The 21,491-nt window shown below is 42.0% G+C and overlaps 15 protein-coding genes across 15 annotated transcripts; all 15 read left to right on the forward strand.

Annotated features, from left to right (window-relative positions):
• Positions 1 to 460: 460 nt before the first annotated feature.
• On the forward strand, positions 461 to 3,256 carry TM35_000064870 (putative DNA topoisomerase III; the record flags this gene model as incomplete). Its single annotated transcript, XM_029023524.1, has 1 exon — positions 461 to 3,256. One exon carries the CDS (start codon positions 461 to 463, stop codon positions 3,254 to 3,256), a length of 2,796 nt encoding a protein of 931 aa, XP_028885548.1.
• A 399-nt stretch (positions 3,257 to 3,655) lies between these two features.
• TM35_000064880 (putative nucleic acid binding protein) lies at positions 3,656 to 5,137 on the forward strand (the record flags this gene model as incomplete). Its single annotated transcript, XM_029023525.1, has 1 exon — positions 3,656 to 5,137. One exon carries the CDS (start codon positions 3,656 to 3,658, stop codon positions 5,135 to 5,137), a length of 1,482 nt encoding a protein of 493 aa, XP_028885549.1.
• Positions 5,138 to 5,544: 407 nt separating this feature from the next.
• Positions 5,545 to 5,928, forward strand: TM35_000064890 (uncharacterized protein; the record flags this gene model as incomplete). The annotated part of the gene is made up of 1 exon (XM_029023526.1): positions 5,545 to 5,928. One exon carries the CDS (start codon positions 5,545 to 5,547, stop codon positions 5,926 to 5,928), a length of 384 nt encoding a protein of 127 aa, XP_028885550.1.
• A 558-nt stretch (positions 5,929 to 6,486) lies between these two features.
• TM35_000064900 (putative nucleotide binding protein) lies at positions 6,487 to 7,554 on the forward strand (the record flags this gene model as incomplete). Its single annotated transcript, XM_029023527.1, has 1 exon — positions 6,487 to 7,554. One exon carries the CDS (start codon positions 6,487 to 6,489, stop codon positions 7,552 to 7,554), a length of 1,068 nt encoding a protein of 355 aa, XP_028885551.1.
• A 255-nt stretch (positions 7,555 to 7,809) lies between these two features.
• Positions 7,810 to 8,769, forward strand: TM35_000064910 (tubulin-specific chaperone C; the record flags this gene model as incomplete). Its single annotated transcript, XM_029023528.1, has 1 exon — positions 7,810 to 8,769. The coding sequence occupies one exon, from the start codon at positions 7,810 to 7,812 to the stop codon at positions 8,767 to 8,769; it is 960 nt and encodes a 319-aa protein (XP_028885552.1).
• Positions 8,770 to 9,131: 362 nt separating this feature from the next.
• TM35_000064920 (uncharacterized protein) lies at positions 9,132 to 10,637 on the forward strand (the record flags this gene model as incomplete). Its single annotated transcript, XM_029023529.1, has 1 exon — positions 9,132 to 10,637. One exon carries the CDS (start codon positions 9,132 to 9,134, stop codon positions 10,635 to 10,637), a length of 1,506 nt encoding a protein of 501 aa, XP_028885553.1.
• A 322-nt stretch (positions 10,638 to 10,959) lies between these two features.
• On the forward strand, positions 10,960 to 12,309 carry TM35_000064930 (ADP-ribosylation factor GTPase activating protein; the record flags this gene model as incomplete). The annotated part of the gene is made up of 1 exon (XM_029023530.1): positions 10,960 to 12,309. The coding sequence occupies one exon, from the start codon at positions 10,960 to 10,962 to the stop codon at positions 12,307 to 12,309; it is 1,350 nt and encodes a 449-aa protein (XP_028885554.1).
• Positions 12,310 to 12,556: 247 nt separating this feature from the next.
• On the forward strand, positions 12,557 to 13,207 carry TM35_000064940 (uncharacterized protein; the record flags this gene model as incomplete). Its single annotated transcript, XM_029023531.1, has 1 exon — positions 12,557 to 13,207. The coding sequence occupies one exon, from the start codon at positions 12,557 to 12,559 to the stop codon at positions 13,205 to 13,207; it is 651 nt and encodes a 216-aa protein (XP_028885555.1).
• Positions 13,208 to 13,600: 393 nt separating this feature from the next.
• On the forward strand, positions 13,601 to 14,155 carry TM35_000064950 (putative cyclophilin-like protein; the record flags this gene model as incomplete). Its single annotated transcript, XM_029023532.1, has 1 exon — positions 13,601 to 14,155. One exon carries the CDS (start codon positions 13,601 to 13,603, stop codon positions 14,153 to 14,155), a length of 555 nt encoding a protein of 184 aa, XP_028885556.1.
• Positions 14,156 to 14,502: 347 nt separating this feature from the next.
• Positions 14,503 to 16,155, forward strand: TM35_000064960 (EF hand family protein; the record flags this gene model as incomplete). Its single annotated transcript, XM_029023533.1, has 1 exon — positions 14,503 to 16,155. One exon carries the CDS (start codon positions 14,503 to 14,505, stop codon positions 16,153 to 16,155), a length of 1,653 nt encoding a protein of 550 aa, XP_028885557.1.
• A 339-nt stretch (positions 16,156 to 16,494) lies between these two features.
• On the forward strand, positions 16,495 to 17,655 carry TM35_000064970 (uncharacterized protein; the record flags this gene model as incomplete). The annotated part of the gene is made up of 1 exon (XM_029023534.1): positions 16,495 to 17,655. The coding sequence occupies one exon, from the start codon at positions 16,495 to 16,497 to the stop codon at positions 17,653 to 17,655; it is 1,161 nt and encodes a 386-aa protein (XP_028885558.1).
• Positions 17,656 to 17,914: 259 nt separating this feature from the next.
• Positions 17,915 to 18,889, forward strand: TM35_000064980 (uncharacterized protein; the record flags this gene model as incomplete). The annotated part of the gene is made up of 1 exon (XM_029023535.1): positions 17,915 to 18,889. The coding sequence occupies one exon, from the start codon at positions 17,915 to 17,917 to the stop codon at positions 18,887 to 18,889; it is 975 nt and encodes a 324-aa protein (XP_028885559.1).
• Positions 18,890 to 19,210: 321 nt separating this feature from the next.
• Positions 19,211 to 19,510, forward strand: TM35_000064990 (uncharacterized protein; the record flags this gene model as incomplete). The annotated part of the gene is made up of 1 exon (XM_029023536.1): positions 19,211 to 19,510. The coding sequence occupies one exon, from the start codon at positions 19,211 to 19,213 to the stop codon at positions 19,508 to 19,510; it is 300 nt and encodes a 99-aa protein (XP_028885560.1).
• A 430-nt stretch (positions 19,511 to 19,940) lies between these two features.
• On the forward strand, positions 19,941 to 20,591 carry TM35_000065000 (putative ATP synthase; the record flags this gene model as incomplete). The annotated part of the gene is made up of 1 exon (XM_029023537.1): positions 19,941 to 20,591. One exon carries the CDS (start codon positions 19,941 to 19,943, stop codon positions 20,589 to 20,591), a length of 651 nt encoding a protein of 216 aa, XP_028885561.1.
• Positions 20,592 to 21,015: 424 nt separating this feature from the next.
• On the forward strand, positions 21,016 to 21,489 carry TM35_000065010 (uncharacterized protein; the record flags this gene model as incomplete). The annotated part of the gene is made up of 1 exon (XM_029023538.1): positions 21,016 to 21,489. A coding segment is annotated over one exon (474 nt), but the record flags the coding sequence as incomplete, so codon positions are not given.
• Positions 21,490 to 21,491: the final 2 nt, after the last annotated feature.

Here is a 21,491-nt window from a genome sequence, read left to right on the forward strand (position 1 = left end):
AAAGAGAGTCTTTGTTGTACACAAAGTTATTTGACACAGATGGGAGAACGAATTAAAAAAAAAAAAGGCTGTGTTGTGAATACACACAGAGAACTCATCTGCCGTGACTATTATTTCTCTTAGTACCTTCGCTACTGACTGGTGACGTCACCATTCCCACTGGTACACTGATGCTTCTATTGACTGCTGCCTGACTTTTTTTTTTACCCATTCTCATTCTTTCTACTTTCTTTACATACTCAGCATTCCCCTCCCTCCACCCGCTTTTTTATTTTTGGAAACTTCTCTACAAATATTATTACTTTTTAAATACCTTCTCCTTTCGCTTCTTTTTCTTTAACTACCACTTGATTTTCTTTTTTCTTTCTATTTTCCTTTCTTTTTTATTTGTACGGATATATATACATATACATATTTTTTTTATGCATCTTGCAGAGCAAACGAGAGAAGGACGAGGCAAATGCCTGTCTGGCTGAACGTCGCCGAGAAGCCAAGCGTGGCGAAGGAGGTGGCGTTCGTACTCTCCAATGGCTCCTGTAGAAGTGTGAAGACTCTTTCCCGCTTTAACCCAGTCTTTGAGTTTGAGTTTGAGGGGAAAGAGATGCTTTTCACCTCCGTTGCTGGACATTTGATGAATGACGAGTTCCCACCACAGACAAAGAATTGGTCAGGCTACCCGCTTCTTGGGCTCTTTACAGCAAACATAACAAAACATGTGAAACCGGAACTAGAACCAATAAAGAAAAATTTAGAATCACTTGGTAGACGTGCTACAACTCTCCTTCTATGGATGGATTGCGATCGTGAAGGAGAAAATATTTGTTTTGAAGTAATGCGTATCGTTCAGGGAGTTAATAACAGAATTGCTATTTCTCGGGCACATTTTTCTGCGTTAACAAAGCGAGATTTATTTGGGGCTATGCGAAACCTCAAGGCACCAAACAAAGCTCTCTCAGATGCTGTGGAGGCACGACAAGAAATTGATTTACGCATCGGTGCCGTTTTCTCTCGATTTCAAACCATAAAATTTCGTGATTCCTTTAGTGGGATGCCGCGAGTGTTGAGTTTCGGCACCTGTCAGATCCCAACACTTGGTTTTCTCGTTCGCCGTCACTGGGAACAGAAGGGATTCGTGCCGGAGGATTACTTTACACTCTTTATGCGGCATGAACAGACCGTCTTCCAGAGCTGCCGCGGTGCTGTCTTTGATCAAATAGCCGCCACTTTGGTGTTGGATGCGATGTTGGAAAAGGCCGCCGCCGCACCAGAGGCGCAGGTGGTGGATGTCAATCAACGGCCCAACAAGAGACAACCGCCGGTTCCACTCGCAACCGTAAAACTACAGAAATTAGCCGCCACACATCTACGCATTTCATCTGAAAAGTGTATGACATGGGCAGAGTCGTTATATCAGGAGGGTTATATTTCTTATCCACGTACTGAGACGGATTCTTTTTCCTTTACAGATGATGAACTCATAGATATTGCCACCATTCAACAAGGAAATCCAGAAGTCTCCGATTACGTGGGGGCGATGGTAAATAACCGGGCACAGAAGTTTCGTCGTCCTCTTAAGGGAGGACATGATGATAAGGCCCATCCTCCTATTTATCCAACTAAACTAATGCGAGTTGGTAGTGATGAAAGAAGTGGATTATATAACTTGATTGTTCGTCATTTCTTAGCATGTATCTCACCAGATGCTGTGGCGGCTACCACAACTGTCACTGTACTTTTCGGGGGTGAGAAGTTCACTACATCTGGTACAATGATTCTTGAGCGGGGTTGGTTGGAGGTTTACCCATATGAACGATGGCACAGTACTTGTTTGCCGGTATACAAACAAGGTGAACGTTTTATTCCTACAGAGGTAAATCTTGAGAAACATCGAACAGCAGCTCCACCTAATCTTACAGAAGCAAACCTTATTGCACTCATGGATGAACATGGTATTGGAACAGATGCTACTATTGCACAACACATTAAAACCGTACTTGATAGAGAATATGTGAAACGTGAAGGTTCTACATTAATCCCAACACCATTAGGTATTGCACTTGCCTCAGCATATGAGGTAATTGGTCTCCTTAGTCTTCTTCAACCACAACTTCGTGCACAAATGGAACTTGCCATGGCTGATATTGCTAGTGGTAAAGCCACAAAGGATCAAGTTGTAGATGCCACTGTACATCTCTATCGTGAAATATTTCAGAAATTATCTTCCAACACTCAAGATATGTATAATGAGTTGTGTTATCATCTCTCTCCAGCAAATGCTTCAAGTTCTTCAACTAATAACTATGGAGCTGGTCGTGTAGTGCAACAAGGTTTAGTGCGATGTGGAGTATGTGGGAATATGATGGATTTGGTGGAACTTATTGAAGGAGATCGAGAAGTATGGTTTACACGGTGTACCACATGTACCAGTGAACATCGTATTCCTAATGGTAGGCTTAACCAACTCATTCCTCATGATCAGCGATGCGTTCTTTGTGGTTTTGGTGTTCTTAATGTGAAGAATACGGAGAAACAAACATCTTATACAGTTTGTCCACACTGCTTTACATCACCACCTCCTACTGTTGATATTGAGTCTTTTTCAGAATTCCGCTGTTTTCAATGCATTGCCGATTGTCCATTAGCAAAAGGTCTTGAAAATATTCCCATAACGAAATGCAAATCTTGTATGGATAATGATATTCGTTTACGTACAACTACGAATGGGGCCTTTTTAGGTTGTCGTGGATTTCCGAATTGCACATATTCCATTACACTTCCACGTGCTAGACGAATTCGTCCTGTTCCCACACTACGTTGTCCATCTTGTCAGTCTGTCATGCTTCAGTTTGAGTTTGTGGAGGTGCAGAATGTCCCTGGAGTGGAAGAGGGAGAAACTGTCTGTGTTTTCTGCGATGCCCGCCTGCAGGAATACATCACCGTGCGGGGCGGCGCCGCTGGGCGAAGTCTTCATCCCACCGCCGCAGCAGCAGCGGGTCCACCAGCACAGCAACCATCACGACTCCCTCCATCCCAACAGCGTGGGGAGGAGCGAACACCATACACATTGCCGTCCGTGAGTCGGGCGAAGACAACTGGGCGAAGGAACAACAACGCGGGGGGAAATACATCAGGTACACTCTGCGCCTGTGGAGTCCCAGCGAAACAACTCGTATCTGGTAAAGAGGCATCGAGGGGTAAAAAGTTTCTTACGTGTGGGAGCAGAAAGTGTTCCTTCTTTCAGTGGATTGATGAATAATTAAAGACCTCACAGAGATACTCGCATATTGAGTAAGTGGTTTTTTTTTTTTTCTGCATTTATTGATTCCTGGTGTTTGAGTATTTACACTATGAAGAATATATTATCTTTCCTGTTATTATTATTATTATTATTATTATTATTATTATTATTATTATTATTATTATTATTGTGAGAACTCTAGATGGGCTTTTCGGTTTTACTCCCTTGTTGCATTTTCTCTATCTCTTTATCTGTATTTTTTTTTCTGGATTCCGAAAAAAAAATAAGCAAGTTTCGGTGGCACGAAAAAAACAAAGAAAAAAAAAGTAATAAACGAAGAGAAGAAAAGGGAGAAAGTAAAAAAAAAAAAAAGAACAAACAAAGAAAGAAAGAGAGAGAGAGAGGGAAAGTGCCGCTATGAAAGATTCAAATCGTATCGTCTGCAGTGTTTGTTCTGCCCCGGATCATCTTCGTCGTGACTGTCCGATGATAAAGTGTATTTCTTGTGGAAATCTGGGACACTTCAAGGAAGATTGCCCAAACGAAAAGAAACGTGCACGGGCTGAAGAAGAAACTGTAGTTTCTGTTTGTCGAAGCTGCGGGTCGTCAAGGCATATACAGGCAAGTTGTCCACTCCGTTTTCAATCTATAGAGTGTTTCCAGTGTCATCAGCGTGGGCACATGATGCCTACATGTCCACAAACGCGTTGTTTTAATTGCGGTAGTTACGGTCACAGCTCTCAGCTCTGCCACAGTAGACCACTTTGCTTTCACTGCTCACTAGCGGGGCATCGATCAACGGACTGTCCAATGAAACCAAAGGGAAGAGTTTGTTATCGCTGCAAAGAGCCCGGGCACGAGATGGCCGACTGCAGACAAACAGCAGTCTGTCATATGTGCAATCAGACCGGTCATCTCCTCGCACAGTGTCCAGAGGCATTATGCAGTCGGTGCCATGAGAAGGGCCATATGGCCAGTTCATGCTCAAAACTACGCTGCGACACCTGCAGTGGTCAGCACCTCACAACCGAGTGTAAACACAGATCGTCTGCAGTGGCGGAAAATCGCATGGATGGAAGCTCCGCAGAAGAGACTTCCTCAAATGGTAGTGATGCTGAACGGGAGGCAGGATCAGATGCAACTCCGGCAACTGCTCAAGTGGAAGAGACTGTAGTGATGTTTGTACCGAGTGGTATTAAACGTGATGGTCGAGTGGCGGTTATTATTGATGGAGGATACTTTGAACGTGTTTTGAAAGGCCATGAACGCCGGGATGAGGCACAATACAAACGTACAGTGGAAGTTTTACGCAGCACATTGGATTTTCTTGGTGAAGTATTTCAAAAGGAACCAGTCGCGTATTGGTTTGATACCGACCCGGCGGCCTTCACGGAGTATATTGAGAATTCTATGCCTCTGCCTCACAGAGAAAAAGCCTTTCGTGAAAGTCATCTTCGCAAACGGTTTCTACTGGATGAGATGAATGGAACGCGTCAATTAAGCAATGTTGTGGCCCGTCTCGTTGGAAGAATGAAAAAACAAAAAGGATACACCCGTGATGGACAACGGTATGTGTGGGTTCAAACAGGTGTGGATGTTGCTATGGCAACTTGCATTATTGAAACCTTTCTCTATCAACAGTTTCAACAGGTAGTTCTCTTATGTGGTGATGCGGATTTATATCCGGCGATTCAGTATTGTCATAACCAGCGGCGCAGTTCCCCTTCGCTGGAGCAAACTAATCCGGTGCGTGTATGTGGTACATCCTCTTCTATTTCAAGGATATACGGACGAGATCAGGACCTTTGTGATTTCCTTCCACGCATTTTGCTTGATGCTCCTCGTCACGTTGAGGGGGAGAGAGAGATTCTATTTCCGACACATACCATCTTTTTGTAGTGAGAGTGCGGGACCTCTGGGCAATATTGCCCTGCGGAAACTATTGATTTCTGTAGTGGGTGATAGTATCTCCTGATATATATATATATATATATATATATATCTTTTTATTTTTATTTTTAAAGTACACATTTGTGCAGGTGTGCATGAGAACATTCTGAGTTTTTCTTTGTGTTTGTAAAATATTCCAGACTTAAGATGCTGTTGGAGCTCCTCTTTATTATTATTATTATATTATTTTTTTTCTATTTTTTGCTATCATCAGAAAAAAAAAAAAAAACATCTTTACGCAACATCTTCTTTCCTTTTCTTTTTTCTTTTCTATTTGTTTTCTTTTTTTATTTACACATTCATGGACCCTCTTTGCCTGTTCAGTCGGAGAGGGTGGGGGATACAACAACAAAAACATGTACGTCAACAAATCAAAGTCTCAACAAACATTCCCCCCGGGTGTCCCAGTGGCGTATTACGAGACATGTAAACACATTGAACAACTCGCCGCTCTCGGCATGCCGCAGGTGACGCCGTACACACCAGCGCCCAAACCACACATCACAACAATGCCGGTGCCGCCTAGTCTGCGCGATTCGGACTATCTATCTAGTGTGGCGTCCCTGACGGCAACGGATGTGAGTGTGTCTACGGGGATGTTGTCAAGAACGGACACACCGCGATTGGGGACGGGGCGGCGAAGACCGGAAGTGGAAAAGTTTGACTTGGAAGCTGCATACGCCGCACTCCTGAAGCGATTGGGAAAGCAGGTAGAAGAAGAAGAGGAAGAAAAAAAGTAAAAAAATACAGATGGCTGTTTTTTTCCCCCTTTTTTTGTTTATATATATATATATATATGTGTGTGTGTACATACATCGCACTAGTAAGCACTTCTGGGTAACGTTTTCTCATTGGCTTCTCCTCCATGCAAGGTGTATATTATACTTATGCTGATAGTTCACACCTCCCTTCTTTTTTGCTTTTGTTTTTATTGGAATACCAGTGTTGCCGTTTTTTTTTTTTGTCTTGTTTTACTCTCTTTCTTTCTATCCCCACAGAGAGAAGAGAGGGATATGTGTGCCTGTTTTCTGTTGTTGGCTGTTCGGACCCTATTTTTGAGGCAAATGTAATCAATATACAAGACAAGATTATTGTGGCAAAACAAATCTCTGTCTTTGGACTCTGTGCAGCCAACATTGAGTTGCTATCTTTGCAAGAAACAATTATTTACCTCAGTATAGGGTTTCTGAATATTATTATTATTATTATTATTATTATTATTATTATTATTATTATCTTTGTATTGCTTTCTCTCTCTCTCTCTCTGTTTTCCTGTAATGGGAATAGCAGGAAGGATAATGAGTGACGATGAATGTCCAGAGCTTATTAGCGCCAAAGTGCCGGTGACAATATTAACAGGTTTTCTGGGTAGTGGAAAAACAACGCTGCTCCATTATGTACTTTCAGCCGAGCACAATCTTCGCATTGCGGTTATTGTGAATGAGTTTGAATTTGGTAAAACAATTGAAAAAGGATTAACGCTTAAGAGTTCACAGAAACCTGATGATGAGTGGTTAGAGTTAAATAACGGCTGTATGTGTTGTACAGCCCAAACTCAAACCGTACAGGCATTAGAGACGCTTATGATGAAAAAAGGAACTTTTGATTTGGTGCTTGTGGAGACTTCCGGTCTGGCGGATCCCGCTCCTGTGGCTGCGATGTTCTGGCAGGATGAGGCCGTCTGCGGTACTCTCTATCTTTCTGGTATTCTCACGCTGGTGGATGCGAAGAATATCTGCAAATACTTGCAGGATCCGGAGGTCTCTGGAGAAGCCACTCGACAGATCCTCATGGCGGACCGTATTGTGTTAAACAAGTGTGATATCGCAACAGAGGAGGAGCAGCGAGAGGCGCTTGCGGCGGTGCGAGAAATTAATCCAGTGGTGCAAGTCATGCACTCATCGTATTCACGATTGGATAATCTGCGGGAGATTCTCTTTTTGAATACAACGCGACAAGCACTGGAACTTGAGCATCTCCACCGCGATGGTCCTTCTACCATCTCCGCCGTCTCATTGGAGTTTTTTGAGCATCCAAACTATTTAGCTCTCCGCGATCTCCGTGATTTTGATATGCTCTGCAGAGATCTCTTATATAAAGAGCATCATCCACCCTTTGAGGTGGTGCGCTGCAAGGCGGCAATATGGGTGAAAAATGATAGTAGTAGTGATAATAATGATAAAAAGAAGAAGGGAGAGTTTTCTCTCATGCAGCTTCAAACGATTGGAGAACTGTTCGATGTGACACCGATGGAGGGACAAAGTGTTCCGTTGGGGTGTTCACGAGCACTTATACTTGGTAAGCGACTTGACAGTAACGTTCTAAGGAATATTTTCCTTCAGTACTTGCGGAATGATGCGGATTAAATTCCTTTTGGGTGTTTTTTTTTTTTTTCGTTTCTGTTTCTTCTTTCCGCCATGAGTGCGGGAAGCATGAATAACCGAAAAAAAAAAAAACTCTTTAACTAATATTTTTCCTCTTTTCATTTATTCTTATTTTTATTATTATTATTATTATTATTATTATTTTCTCAGGGAGTTTCTCTGAGGCCCTTCGGCTTTCCAACCATCTTTTCTTTCTTCTTATTTCTCTCTCCATTATTATATATATATATATATATAATGATAAAAGGGTTTATGGAGGAACGGTTCCTAAAGACGCGTGCGGAGCGGGAGGAGGCGCGGCAGCAGAAGTCCGCGGGGTCCTCCGGCACGGCGTGGGACCGACTGCAGTTTGAAGATCAGGCCAGAAGTTACGAGCGGAGTATCATGCAACTCATCACCGACGGGAATACCTCCGCTGCGCAGGAAACCATTAATATGTTTAAACTCATTGTTCAGGATGCTACCAGTAATAACGTCCTCACGGCGTATGAAATGGCCAAGTCTAACGCAACGCTGTCGCGACTTCAGGGACTTATTGATGAAAAACGTGACACTTGTAATAAACCGAAGGGATTTAAGTTTTCTCGTAAACCAAAAACTGGTGTTACTGCCGTTGTGGAGAAACAACAACCAGCAGCGGCATCATCGCCATTATCATCATCATTGCAACAGAGTGAAGAGGATCGAAGTCAAGTAAACAATGTCTATGGTTATGCTCGTGAGAGAGAAGTTTTCATAAGTGAACCAAAGGCCGTATTTTTACAAGGATGTGAAAAATGTGAAATATTTATCCTCCCTGTTGCCGGATCAGTTTTTATTTCTGACTGCTCAAATTGTAAAATCTACGTGGCGTGCCATCAACTCCGACTAAAGAACTGTACATCTGTAGATATATATGTTTGGTGTGCCTCAACGCCAATCATTGAATGTTGTACAGAGATGCGGTTTGGTCCATATAGTTGTTGGACAGGACTCTTACAGTCATCTGTGGGTGGGCACCATTACTCAACCCATGAAGAGTGGGTACAACATGTAGGAGAACAGGAAATGCAGGAACGTGTAAAGGATTCATACAAAACAGTCGATGACTTTCAATGGCTTAAAAAAACTCCCAGTCCACACTGGAGTGTGTTGCCACCTGAAAAATGGGAAATGAGCGCACGTCCATTTCTTCAGGGAGAAACTCCTACAATGTAGAAGACTATATTGTTTTGGGGGGACGTGGGTTGTTTAAAGTATCTCTACTGCAAACGTATTTAGTACATTAGACTTTTTGTGTTTTTTTTTTTTTTTTACTTTTCCTTTTCTCCTATTACGCATATAATATAATATATATATATATATATATATATTCTAATTTTTTTTTTTTCTTGTGCTCATTCATTCTTTTTTTCTTTTTTTCTTTATTCTTCAGTAAAACAAAAGTCTTATTTTGATCAATATTATTCTGGTATTTTATTATTATTTTGCTTTCTTCTCCTTACTCCAGTCACAGTAAGAATCGCTAAAAAAAAAAAAAAAAACTTATTGATCTAGAATTATCGTCAGCTCACTTAAACATGTTCTTCTTAAGAAAACAACCACTACCCTTAGTACTGCTAGTACCACTCATCATATTCATACAACTACTACTACCAGAAGCGGTGTTTTCCTACACAGTGGCTGCGGAGTCTCCAACACTGCAGAAAGTCACTTTGGTGGCTCGAAATGGTGCACGTGGTCTAATAAACCTCACAGATACAAGTTTGACATGTGATGGATGCACGTTATCCACCGCCGGAAAGCAGATGTCTGTTCAACTTGGTCAATTTCTTCTCTCTCGCTATACAAATCCACTAGACCTTGGAGATCGTTTTAATGCTACACTTGTGGGTTTTCATGCAACAGGAACAGAAAGGACTATCATCACAAGTGAGGCCATTACAATGGGAATGTATCCAAACGCCTTTCCGTTGGTGAAATACAAGCCTGAATCTCATGATGAGCTTTTGGGATTCACAAAGAGTTGGCCTTCTTGGCTTTTGCGGGATGTGTGGAAAGAGAAACTTCACGCAGATGATGCATGGGCGATAAATATGATTGGTGAAAGAAACATCACTACACTTTCTCAATTTCTCCCACCAAATCACGGCGGAATGTGTATGGAATCCCCCTCATTATGTGCTCTTTATGTCTATGATAGTTACTGTGTTAATGCTTCTGAAGATGTTAAGGATCCAACGCTGCAGCCTCTCTTGGGAGCATTGGAGAGTGTCAGTAAACGATTTGCGTGGCGTCTCTACGGTGTAAATCCCGGTAATGAGGTGGATGAAAACATAGGGCCTTTGGCAGGTCCGTTAATTCGTGATATTATGAAAGAATTTGTTTCCACAACATCTATGATAAAGTTTACGGTTAATGTTGCCCCAATGTCTGTTGTATTTGCGACTCTCTGTAATTTAGGTGTTTTTAACGCTACTAACTCCTTAGAAGAGAGTTCTATTCATATGCCAGGTTTTGCTGATGCCATTGCATTTGAATACAGTACTACCGCAACCCAGCAATACATAAAAGCTTATCTATTCAAGTACTCTTCCGATAACGGTGATGTTAAGGAAGGTGCTACAGGTAATAATTATACGGCTAATTTACTCTCAATAAGTTGTACAGATAAACAGGGAAATATTTACTTTTCTGATACAAATCCTGATGGCTGTTCTGTGGAAGATGTACTCCGTTACATTGAATCCCAGGGGGGATTGGAAGGAAAGTGTTATGTTACCGACTCGGCTCTCACAAGCGCTGATTGTGACAGTGAAGACGCCCCCGCTGCAGACTCTCTCTGTTACTTTTATCGTTCCGAGTGCCCTGGAGCACAGTGTGGACCCATAGGCGGGGCTATTGCGGATCCCTCAAGAGGGCTTGCGTGTCAAGACGCACAGTTAAACAAGAATACACCTTATTTAACGGCTACCATTGTAGCGATTGGGGCACCATGCTTGCTCGCTGGATCTATGGCGGGTTTCTATCTTTCTAGCCGTATTCGGAGGCTTTTTAGCTTTCTAAGGAAATCCACTCATGAATAGAGAAATAGTAGTATGTCCCATCTTAAAAATATATTTTAAGGGGATTTTTTTTTTTTTTTTGGTGGGGGAGTGAGGAACAGAATAACGTCATAATCCGTTTTTTTGGATGATTCTTCTGCATTCCATTAACTGGGATTGATACGTTAATCAATATCCCTTTGTTTATTTATGTTTTTTTTTTTTTTTTTCTTCTTGTTCTTCTTTGTTATTGTATCCTTATTGCTCTTATATATATATATTTTTTTTTATGTGTTCCACATCATTTTTTTTTTCCATTTTTTCTTTTTTCTTATTTCTTTCAGGAAGAGGCTCAGGCTACGCAATGAATCTACATGCACGAAAGCTGGAGCGAAATAGGGAAGAAGTGCGGAAACTATCGCTAAATGGTGGGAACCGGTTCTGCATGGACTGTGGGATGCGAGGTCCACTGTATGTCGTTATCAACTTCCGCATTTTTGTCTGCACCACCTGCGCTGCCCTCCACCGCTCGCTGCAGCACAAAGTGAAGGGCATCTCCATGACGGAGTTCACCGACGGGGAGGTGATCGGCCTGCGCCTCGGCGGCAACGACAGAGCCGCGAAGATTTGGCTGCACAACTACAAGCGGAATAAACCGCCCAGCGGCAACGTGGCGGCAATCAAGGATTTCATCATTAACGTCTTTGATGACCGGGCGTATTTGAACCGAGAGGAGTTGGCTCAATTTCAGAGTGAACTCAAAACAGCAATAAACACCAATTCGGATCTCCCATCCCACACAACACTGCCGCCACCACAGCGGTCGGTCTCTCAACAAGAGAAGGCAACAGCAACACCGCCACAGTCGTCCATACGAGTGGGAGAGACACCAAAAAAGACACCAACAAAAAGACAAACGCAAACACCAGAGTCTCCAAGTTTGAAAAAACAAGATGTTCATTCTGTGCCAGATTCACAGATAGATTTCTTTACCCAATCTACTACACCACAAGAGCCACAACATACTACCCTCAATACATCCAATGATAACGCAAATGATGATTTATTTGGTGATTTTTTCACGGCTGCGGCACCTCCTACTAGTTCCACTCAACCAGTTCCCAGTGCTCAAGAGACAGTGGCGGATTTGTTCGCCTCTGCTCCACCCACACAAGTACAGAATAATGTAATGTACCCGGCTGCACCACCAGGAACGAATGTAATGTACACTGTGCCGTCAGCTCCACAAATGTATCCTCCCGGGACGAATCCATATCCAACGATGATGATGCCAACTCAACCTGGTATGCAAAATTATATGGGTATGAACCAGGGGGGATATGGCTATATGCCAGGTGTTGTTTACCCTAATCAACCACCAGTACAACCACAACCTCTACAGCAGCAGCAGCAGCAGCAGCAATATTTTTATCAACAACAACAACAACAACAGCAGCAATTTGTTCACCCTATGGCTGTTCCCACAGCCCCATCTGTTTTTAACAAGGGACCGGGTGTTCATGATCAACAGTCTTTTGTAGGTGGTGTGCCACCACCTACTACGAATAACACAAACTTTTTTCAAACAGTTCCCACTGCTATGTGGGAAAACCCAACTGCAGCTGCACAGCCAACGACAGAGATAAAAGGAAAAAGGGACGAACAAGATAGTAATGTATTCGCCTCCCTAAACCCATTTGGTAGTGCTCAGTGAGACTAGTCTACAAAAAAAAAAAAGAGAAAGAAAGAGAAAGTGTATGTGTGTATGATGGGATTACTATTCTGTGGGAAAAAAAAAAAGAACAACAAGTCATTTATTTTTTTGTTAACCCCTCATTTAATATATAAATATATATTTTCTGGTATTTTTTTCTCCTTTTCTTATTTTTCTTCTTATTATTACTGGTGTATTGTACACCAATCTAATACTTAAAAAACTGGAGAGGTAGATTACACTCAGTATGGAGAGATGCGGCTTACCGTGGGCGTATAAAGCTGTCTTGAATTTGGGTGATTTACATAAGCCCTGGATTAGAGGAGTCTCTCCTCTGCAGAGAGCCAGTACCATTATGAAGCCAATAGACTCACGAGCTCCTTTGCCAAATCTTCTTCTTTCAATTCCATCAAGTAATGTACGTCGTGCTGTTTGGCTTATTCACCGGCGTGATAGTGTGTTGGGAGTTGTAGTGAGCCCTCGCTCCACTGTACTGGATTGTCTACCGCAGGGCATTGCTTCGACCCACTCAAAGGTAGATCGTATTGTACGTCATTTACAGTCTCTTCCATTTCAGACAACAGGGGACATGAGAGGAAGTTCGCCTATAGTAGTACATAAAAATCATTTAATTGGATGGTGCCTGGATGGTGCTCCGGCAACACTCTATGCACATACCATAGATGAACTTGCAAAGTTGAAACCTGCAAGATTCAAAACATTATCACCTGAAAATGCTTTTGTATGCGGGACTTATTACGAATGGGATAACTGGAGAGAAGTCTCCATGGAACCAGGCTGGACGTGGCATGTAGCCAATGAGGATATCGCAAATAGTCTTGTACACGGTCAGGTGAATCTTGACCAACTTCAGAAGGTTTCTCTAGAAGTTTCATAGAATACAAAGATAAAAAAAACAACAACAACAACCAAATAAAATAGAAAATGAATATGAGGATCAATACAATGAAAAAAAAAAAAAGCAACTCCATAGATGATATACATAGAAGATACATATAGAACAAGTTACGGTGGAACTAATTTATGTATGTTTTACTCCTTTATTATTATTTTTTTTTTTTGTTGGTCTTGGTAAATACATTCTTTATTTAAAAGTTTTTCATTCGTGTATATCCTAAGTTAAAACTTCTTTTTTTTGTATTATCCGTTATTTATATATTTAATATCTCTCCATTTGTCTTGGTTTGTGCATCATAATCTCAAATACTAAAAATAGTAGAAAATGATTCATTTAAACAAGATACGCCTGGCGTCGGCAGGGCGTGTTTTTATGGATGTTGCTATTGCTTCTCGATCCCCGAAAAGGATAGAGTATGAACTATTCACTGGTAAATGTCCTGTTGCTGCGGAGAACTTCCTCAAACTCTGCACGGGTGAAAACGTTGTGCCCCCTGTATCTAGTACCACTGGTTTGAGTGATCCTTCGTTTCGCGATCAATTTCTCCCGCAACTCACCTACAAGAATTCCACCTTCCACCGAGTGCACAAGGGGTATTTGATTCAAGGAGGCGATATAGTAAGCGGAAAAGGAACTGAGCAACTTTCTATCTATGGTGAGACATTTGATGCCCCAGATGAGGTGAGTTCTTCCGTGTTTGATAAGCGTGGACTCGTTGGCACGGCTGTCAGCGCTCCGCACTTGAATGGATCGCAGTTCTTTATCCTCACAGCGAAAGAGGCACCGCACCTGAATGGAACTTGTATTTGTTTTGGACGTGTTGTAAATGGGTTTGATGTTGTTGAGGAGATTGAGCGTGTACCACTCTCTCCTTCCGGCTTTCCATCAGAGAGAATTACCATCGTGGATTGTGGGAAACTGCGATGAGTCCACGATTTCACACGAAATTTTTTTAACGAGGACTTTGTGTTTTTTAAACAAAACAAAAAAAAAAAACAACTACACAATTGTTTGTTTTCCCCTCTTTCTTTTTTTTCTCTCCCCTTTGCTACTGCCTAAGATCAGTTTCTTGTACGTATATAATGTATATAAGTGTTTTTTGTTTTTTGTTAACTATTGATTTTTGTTTTTTTTCCAATTCTACTTTATTTTATTTTAATAAATGGGATTGTTTTACTCTCACACTCTCACACACAAACAAATACACAAATTTCTTTCTGAACAATAGCCGTATTTATTTATTTGTTTATATTTCCTGCGCAATAATGAGTGGCATGAGGAACCCTATGGCGTACTCTCCAGGAGTGTTGGTTGGGAACTGGTATGAAGACATGCGAGTGCGTGAAGATAAGGTGACTTTTTACAAGAGTAAGTACTCCACAACTGGTTCTCACGGGACACAGAGAAGTACAACGTCGCACCTGAGTGAGGCCACATCTGTTGGAATGATGAAAGATGTGGTTATGTTAGGAGAACCTTTGCAGTTGATTAATGTTGCCACTAGTGCAGTTTTGGCATTGGATACAGCACCGGAGAGGGCACCGCGTCCCAATCAATGTTTGGTGACGGCAGCCCGCACGGAAGAGCCTCAAATACGGTCATCGTGGGTTATCCACCGGGCAACAGATGAAAATAATCTCGCGTATACAAAACAACTAAAGGAGGAGAATGTTCTTCACTATGGACAACACGTACGTATTGCTAATGAAGATGCTCACCCGGATGGTTTTTACTATCTCCACTCAAGTATTCGTGAAATTGGTACATCAGGAAAGCAATCATTAACGGCGGCACTTGGGGCGAGTCGAGACAACACATTTGTGGTGGTTAGGCCCGGAAGTAAACGTGATGACATCTCTGATGGTACACCTGTACGTGTTGGAGAACCATTTCTTCTTTATCACGCTCCTACGAATCAACCTATTCGATGCAGTAAAAAGATACAAAAAACATCTTTTGGTTCGGAGTTTGAAGTGAGTTGCTCCTTTGCAGGTGGGAATCATTCTAGGTCTCTTGGTGCCGTAACTACTGATCCTGAGAACCTTTTTATGATTGCAGGTTCAACAATTATGTCGCCATCTAGTGCGATGTCAGCGGCATTAAAATCTCGTTCAGAACGATCAGATCGATCTGGAATAATGTCATTCTCTATGAGTTGTGGAATGGGTGTGGATCTTATTCTTTCACGTATTCGAGAAGGTGCTCTTGCTGTAGGCGGTCGATTGGGTTTTCGAACGCTATCAAAAGCCATGGGTACTGCATGTAATGAGAAACGTATTACTCTAGTGAACCGTGAAAAGATTCATCACGGTGTTCGTCTCATGGGAGTTGCTATTCAACCCTTAGAGTTAGATGTACTTTTTAAAAAATTTGATCGAGATGGAAATGGTTTGATTGTGGCTCAAGAGTTTCTCCGTGAGTTGCGAGAAGATATGCCTCCCCAACGTCTTGATGCAGTTATTAAGGCCTTTCAACAATTAACCATTGAAGGTGCTGGTTCTGTCGATTTTGTGGATATGTTGAACCTCTTTAAGTTTAACGCAACTCAGATTCCAGATGTTGAAAGGGGAATTTTGAGTTATGAGGAGGCTATTTTTGATTTTATTAATTGTTGGCCAGGAAAGAACAACACAGATACGGTGACGCTGGATGACTTTGTGGCGTACTACACGGATGTTTCTCCTGCAGTGGAGGATGATGAAAGTTTTATGGCATTGGTTGAGCGGAGTTGGACAATACCCGAAACCGATGCGTACAGAACTGGAAGACCGCGTCGTTGTGTTACTGTGACTCATAAGGACGACACGCAGGAGACTATTTACCTCCCCGACTCTTTGATATTAGATCCCACTAATAGTGCTGCCATTCAAAGTATTCTTATTCAGCATGGGGTAAAAGATATCAAGGGCATTCATGTGACAATGTAGATAGTGATGGTTCTGTGTGTGTGTATGTGTGATCATGATGATGATGATGAATGGACTAAAGGATTGATATGTAGATTTTTGCTCCCCCCAATATATATATATATGTATAGATATACATGTATGACTTATTTTAAAACAAGGCAAAACAGAAAAGAAAAAAAAAAAGACGAGAAGCAATTACATGATCCACTCTGAATCATTGAAAAAAAAAAAATAAATCACAGAGAAAATAAGGATTATTGTACTGATGGTTAGTGACCATGAAACTAATACTTTTTTTTATCCATATTGGGTTTTTGTTCTTCTTTTTTCTTCATTTTTTTTTTCTCTCTTGGTAGGATGGAGGTGGTGTGCAACAATGTTCTGTGCCGCCTGGAGGTGCATGGATCTGTGATTTCGTGCTCGCCTTTAAATGATGGAGAGACTTCAGATGTGGAGACGTTCACATATGCTGAAATTACTCAACTGTTGCGCTCTCGGCGTGACCAAGGGTCTGCCAAGATTATTGTAGGTTCAAAAACAATTATAATGCGTTTTGTTAACCCTCCTGACAGGGAACGCTTTATTGACAAGGTCCAACGTCTTGAAACCGACTCTGGAGAAAATGAACAGTGGGTGGCTTCCACAATTTGCCATACCGCCGTAGACTTTGGTCTTATAGATGATGCGGCTTTGAAATTGCTCATGGAAGAAGAATTCCCGCGTGGTGTTGTGGTGGCCTTTGATGCTATTGGTTCACTTGTCGATCCAAAGACGTTTAAGTTGCGTCCGATAACGGAACAATTAGAAAATGATATATTTCGACAGATTCCCATACTGGCGAGGATATTTGAGCGGCACGTGACGGATGAGGAGACGAGACAGCGTTTCTGGGAGGCGGTGGTGAGAAAGTACTTTTGTTTCTCACGAACGTTTCTAGAGGAGGAGATACGTGAACTCGAGGCAGACACCACCCCTTCCTCTATAGGAACTACTACTACTACTACTACTACTACTATTAATAATAATAATAGTAATGGTAGGACTACAGATACGAATAGTAATGGTACGAGTGTTGTTGGAGGTGCGGTGGAGAATCTCGCCGGCCTTAACGTTCTCTCCACCCGGGCGCTGCCGAAAGCGACGGCCCTCGCCAACCACCAACTCCCGCACAACAACACCCAACAGCCGGCAGCGCAGAAGTCGCACGTGCGTCTCTTTCACGGCCGCCCGCTCACAACTCACTGCGTGCGGCGGCAGATGTGTGATGTCTCGCCGCCAGCGCCGTTCGTGCGGGTGCACCCCGCCCCGAAGGTGTCGCGATCGCTGCCGAAGGAAAACACAAACAGAGAAGTGTTGGAACTTCTCAAGAGGTTTTGGGGTGGGGACACGAACCAGAAAAAGGCATTGCGATCTAAACTTAATAGTGTGAAAGTTACCGGTGGTGGTGTGTTGCAGAGGCGATGTTTGCAGCGGGCGAGAGAGTATCTCGAAGAGTTGGAATCCAGCGAAGGGAAGTAAGGAGAGAGAAAAACAAAAAACGAAAGAGAAAGAGAGATAATTGATGCTATTTTCACGTATTTCTTTTCTTTCGTTTTTTTTTTCATTTTCTCTACCCTATTTTTATTTATTTCTTTCTTTTTCTTGTTTTCCCTCTTGTGTGTTCTTACCGGAGTCTTAACAGACATATATCGCTCTGTTTTCTCCTTGTATTATTCTTCTTTCTCTCGTTTTCTCTTTTCTCTTGGCACAGGGGGAACTGTGTTCATCAAAGGTTACGATGATTAGGTCTTGGAAGCTGATTGACTTCTGTCAACATTTTGGAATCGATGTCCCATCCCTCCCTTCGACTGAGGAAACATTAACGGCTGAAGTTTCTTTTCCTCAACTTGCAATGCGGCATAATATATCACCAGAAGCTGCTGCTAATAGACTAAAGATGCAAAACGAGATGGAGATCATTTTACACGAAGAAGGTGTGGAAGACGATAAAGTTGTGCTTGATTTGCTGCGTGCGATACCAGGGACGGTAACTGATTCTGTTGAAATACGCGAGAATGTTTTGCGACTTCTTACTAACCGTCAGAGTTTCTTGGGTACTGAAATGTCTAATGACAAGGATAAGGATGTTGAAAATAAATTACGAGTGGGAACTGATATGGTGGAGAAATTAAATGTGCTTCCTTTGGAGGAAAAGGAGTGTAGTAGTGAATGGTTGAAAAAACAGATATCCACTGAGGCGGCTCTTTTCTCTGTTGCTGTTGATTTGGCTCGGAAAGAGGAGGAGATCAGCGAACGGGAGAAGGCTTTGGATGTCAAGGCATGTGCACTGAGGGATAATGAGATGGAGCTAGAGAAGAAGTTTTCAGCACGTGAGAAAAATATCAAAGTAACAGAAGAGGAGTTGGAGAGACGACGAACATCGATGATGATTGAACAAGCAAAAATGGAAGAGAAAATATCATTTTTAGAGAAAATGGAGGTGGAGTTGAAAACTCGATTAAATGAAGTGAGAGAAGCTGAGGGGGCCGTTGCTGCGGAAAGAGTGGGTCTGCGGGCAGACATGGCGAAACTGAAGGTGGAGCGGGATGTGCTTGAGCAGGATCGTAGGAAGTGTAATGAAGTGGCCAATGGATTTCTGCAGCGAGAGAAAAGACTGCGAGAAGCTGAGAAGAAACTTTCACGCGTAAAAGATGACCTTATCGCTTGTGAAACCCTCTTACTTTCACAAAAATCGGAAGTGGTAAGAAATTGACAAGTTTTATTTTATTCTTTTTTGGTTTTTTTTTTTATATGACGTTCTGGATGTTTGTGGGGGAATTTATTGCTTAAATCACTACTTGACCTTCCTCCCTGCATTGTTTCATTCTATTTATTTATTTATTATTATTATTTATTTATTTTTTCTTTTCGTTCCTCCCTTCTTCCCATTCCCAATTGCTTTTCTTCTCTTAATATCCTTTTTTCTTTCTGCCTGCAGCTGGGAGTGGAGTGAGAGAGAGAGAGAGAGATGATACATCTCGTCCATTGCACTGTTTATACCCTCCTTTGGGTGTATGGCGTGGCGAGCTGGTGCATGTGCTTCTATGTGTTGTTCTCCTCCGGCGAGGGATACCGCTGGTTCACAACGTTCCAGAATTACTTGCTCATATTAGGAGCAACAGGAGCAGCGGCTGCACTGCCTTTTCTCGATGTTCCTTCTACCAGCATATTTGTCGCATTCACTGGGTGGTCTTTCTATGCAATGTTAGTGAATGTGCACTACTGGCGGTTCAAGCTCTGGAGTCGACACATCATTCCGGTGAATACCCCGTTGTTGTTACTTTTTCTCTGGGAGGTTTGCAGAGTATTTGTAAAGGGAGGCGAAGAGTTCTGACCGCCTTGTATTTTTATTATTGTTGTTACCTAAATAAGAGAAAACAATTCTCTGATCTTGAAATCTTTTTTTTTTTTTTGTTGTTTACCTATTCTTTTGGATAGTGAGAGATAATATAAGGAGTAACTCCTGATATAGCCTTTCTCGGGATGGTATGAGTGTAAATAATGTTTCTCCTCCACCCTCTTCTTTCTTTTCTTTCGTATTGTGCCTATTATTCTTCTATACTAATGATAATACAAAACAACAACAACAAACATAAAAAGAAAAGAGAGAGAAAAAAAGAGTACATCTTTTATATTTTTTTTTCTCTTTCTGAAAGAAAAGAGAGAGAAAAAAAAAAACGAAAGCAAGAAGGAACGAAAAAGACAAGCAACAGCGTCACATATATACATTTTTGACTTGAAGTGTCTAAACGATAGTAGCGAAAATGAGTGAGTCACGCCAAATTCAGAGCATGATTGACTTCATCGAGCGGGAGGCGCGGGAGCGGGCGGAGGAACTCGACGCCGCCGCGCAGGAGGAGTACGATGTTGAGAAGATGCGACTCGTTGAGGCGGAGAAAATAAAAGTGCGATCGACCACCGAGCAGAAAAAGAAACAAGTGGATATTGACCGCAGAGTGGCACGGGCAAACTTCTCCAAAACCCAACGACTGCGCATCATGGAGGAGAGGAGAAAGATAATGGATCAATTGAGAGAGAACACTAAGAATAAAATACTGGCGTTCGTGAATGATGCTAGTAAGTATCGAAAACTCCTTGTGGACCTCATTCACCAGGCACTTCTTTCCGTGCAAACTGATGCTGTCATTCACACACGGAAAGAAGATATCACCACTGTTCAAGGGATGCTGAATGAACTAGAGCAGTGGTATCTCACCAAGACGGGAAAGAAGATTTCCATCACACTCGGTCAAGATCATCTTGACAGTGAAGATGCATGGGGTGGTGTGATTGTGGAATCACGGGATGGTCACATTATATGTAATTTGACCCTTTCCTGCAGAATGAAGCACTGCTTTGAAGATCAACTTCCCACCATTCGTTATTACCTTTTCAACCCAGAAGCCCCAGTTTAACATCTTTTTATTTCTTTTTTTTTTTCTTTTTTGTTCTTCTGTGGCACGCAACGTAGTAGGACTGTAACGCATCGGTGAATAGGATGAGAGAAAGGTATTGGTATTATTGCTAGAAAAAAAAAAGAAAAGGAAAAAAAAAGTAAAGAGCAAGTTGATGGGCATTTTATGCTCAAACGATATCTGAGGAGAATTGGCTGTCGATTCTCTGAACCAAAGAGAGAGAGAGAATGAAAAAAAAAAAAAAGAATGGTTTACTCTGAGCCATACAGAGACACAAACACACATATATATGAACAGGTGGAGAAAGGAAAGAAAAGATATCAAGAGAAACAGTTGAACCTATACATGTATGAAGATCTGCTTGGATATGACATTTTTTTTCTTTTTCTCCCTTCCCTTTTATTTTTATTATTAATTTTACAGCATGAGTAGTGAAGCAGAATTTGATGTGTCTCAATTAGAGCTTCGACTGGAAGAGCTTCAGGCAATTTGGCATGCGGCGAAAGAAAATTTCTCCTATGTACCTTCAGCCCAACGCCGATCTTCACTTCGCTCCACGTCCTCATCACCACCAAATATGAAAAGAAGTCAAAGCCAAGAGATTCACACCACAACGAATAATCCACGCGTTCCGCTTAATGCAACTGTTGGTAACATTAGACGGAATTCAATTCAACCGAGAGCCACTGATCAACGTGAACCAAACATGCGCTCAACAATAGCAGCTGGACGTAGAGACATTGCGTCCCGTTCAGCAAGCAGAAGCCCTTCAAGAAGTCCACTTCCTATTTCATTGAAACGTATGGGGAGAAGAGAAAAAAAAGACACCAATAGTGACAGGAGCACCTCTTCGAGAATTCTTCCTCCACTTGAGTCAAGCATTTCACGACACCATCATCA

The sequence above is a fragment of the Trypanosoma theileri genome (assembly GCF_002087225.1).
Source record: "Trypanosoma theileri isolate Edinburgh chromosome Unknown TM35_Tth_6_V1, whole genome shotgun sequence".
NCBI classification, from domain to species: domain Eukaryota; phylum Euglenozoa; class Kinetoplastea; order Trypanosomatida; family Trypanosomatidae; genus Trypanosoma; species Trypanosoma theileri.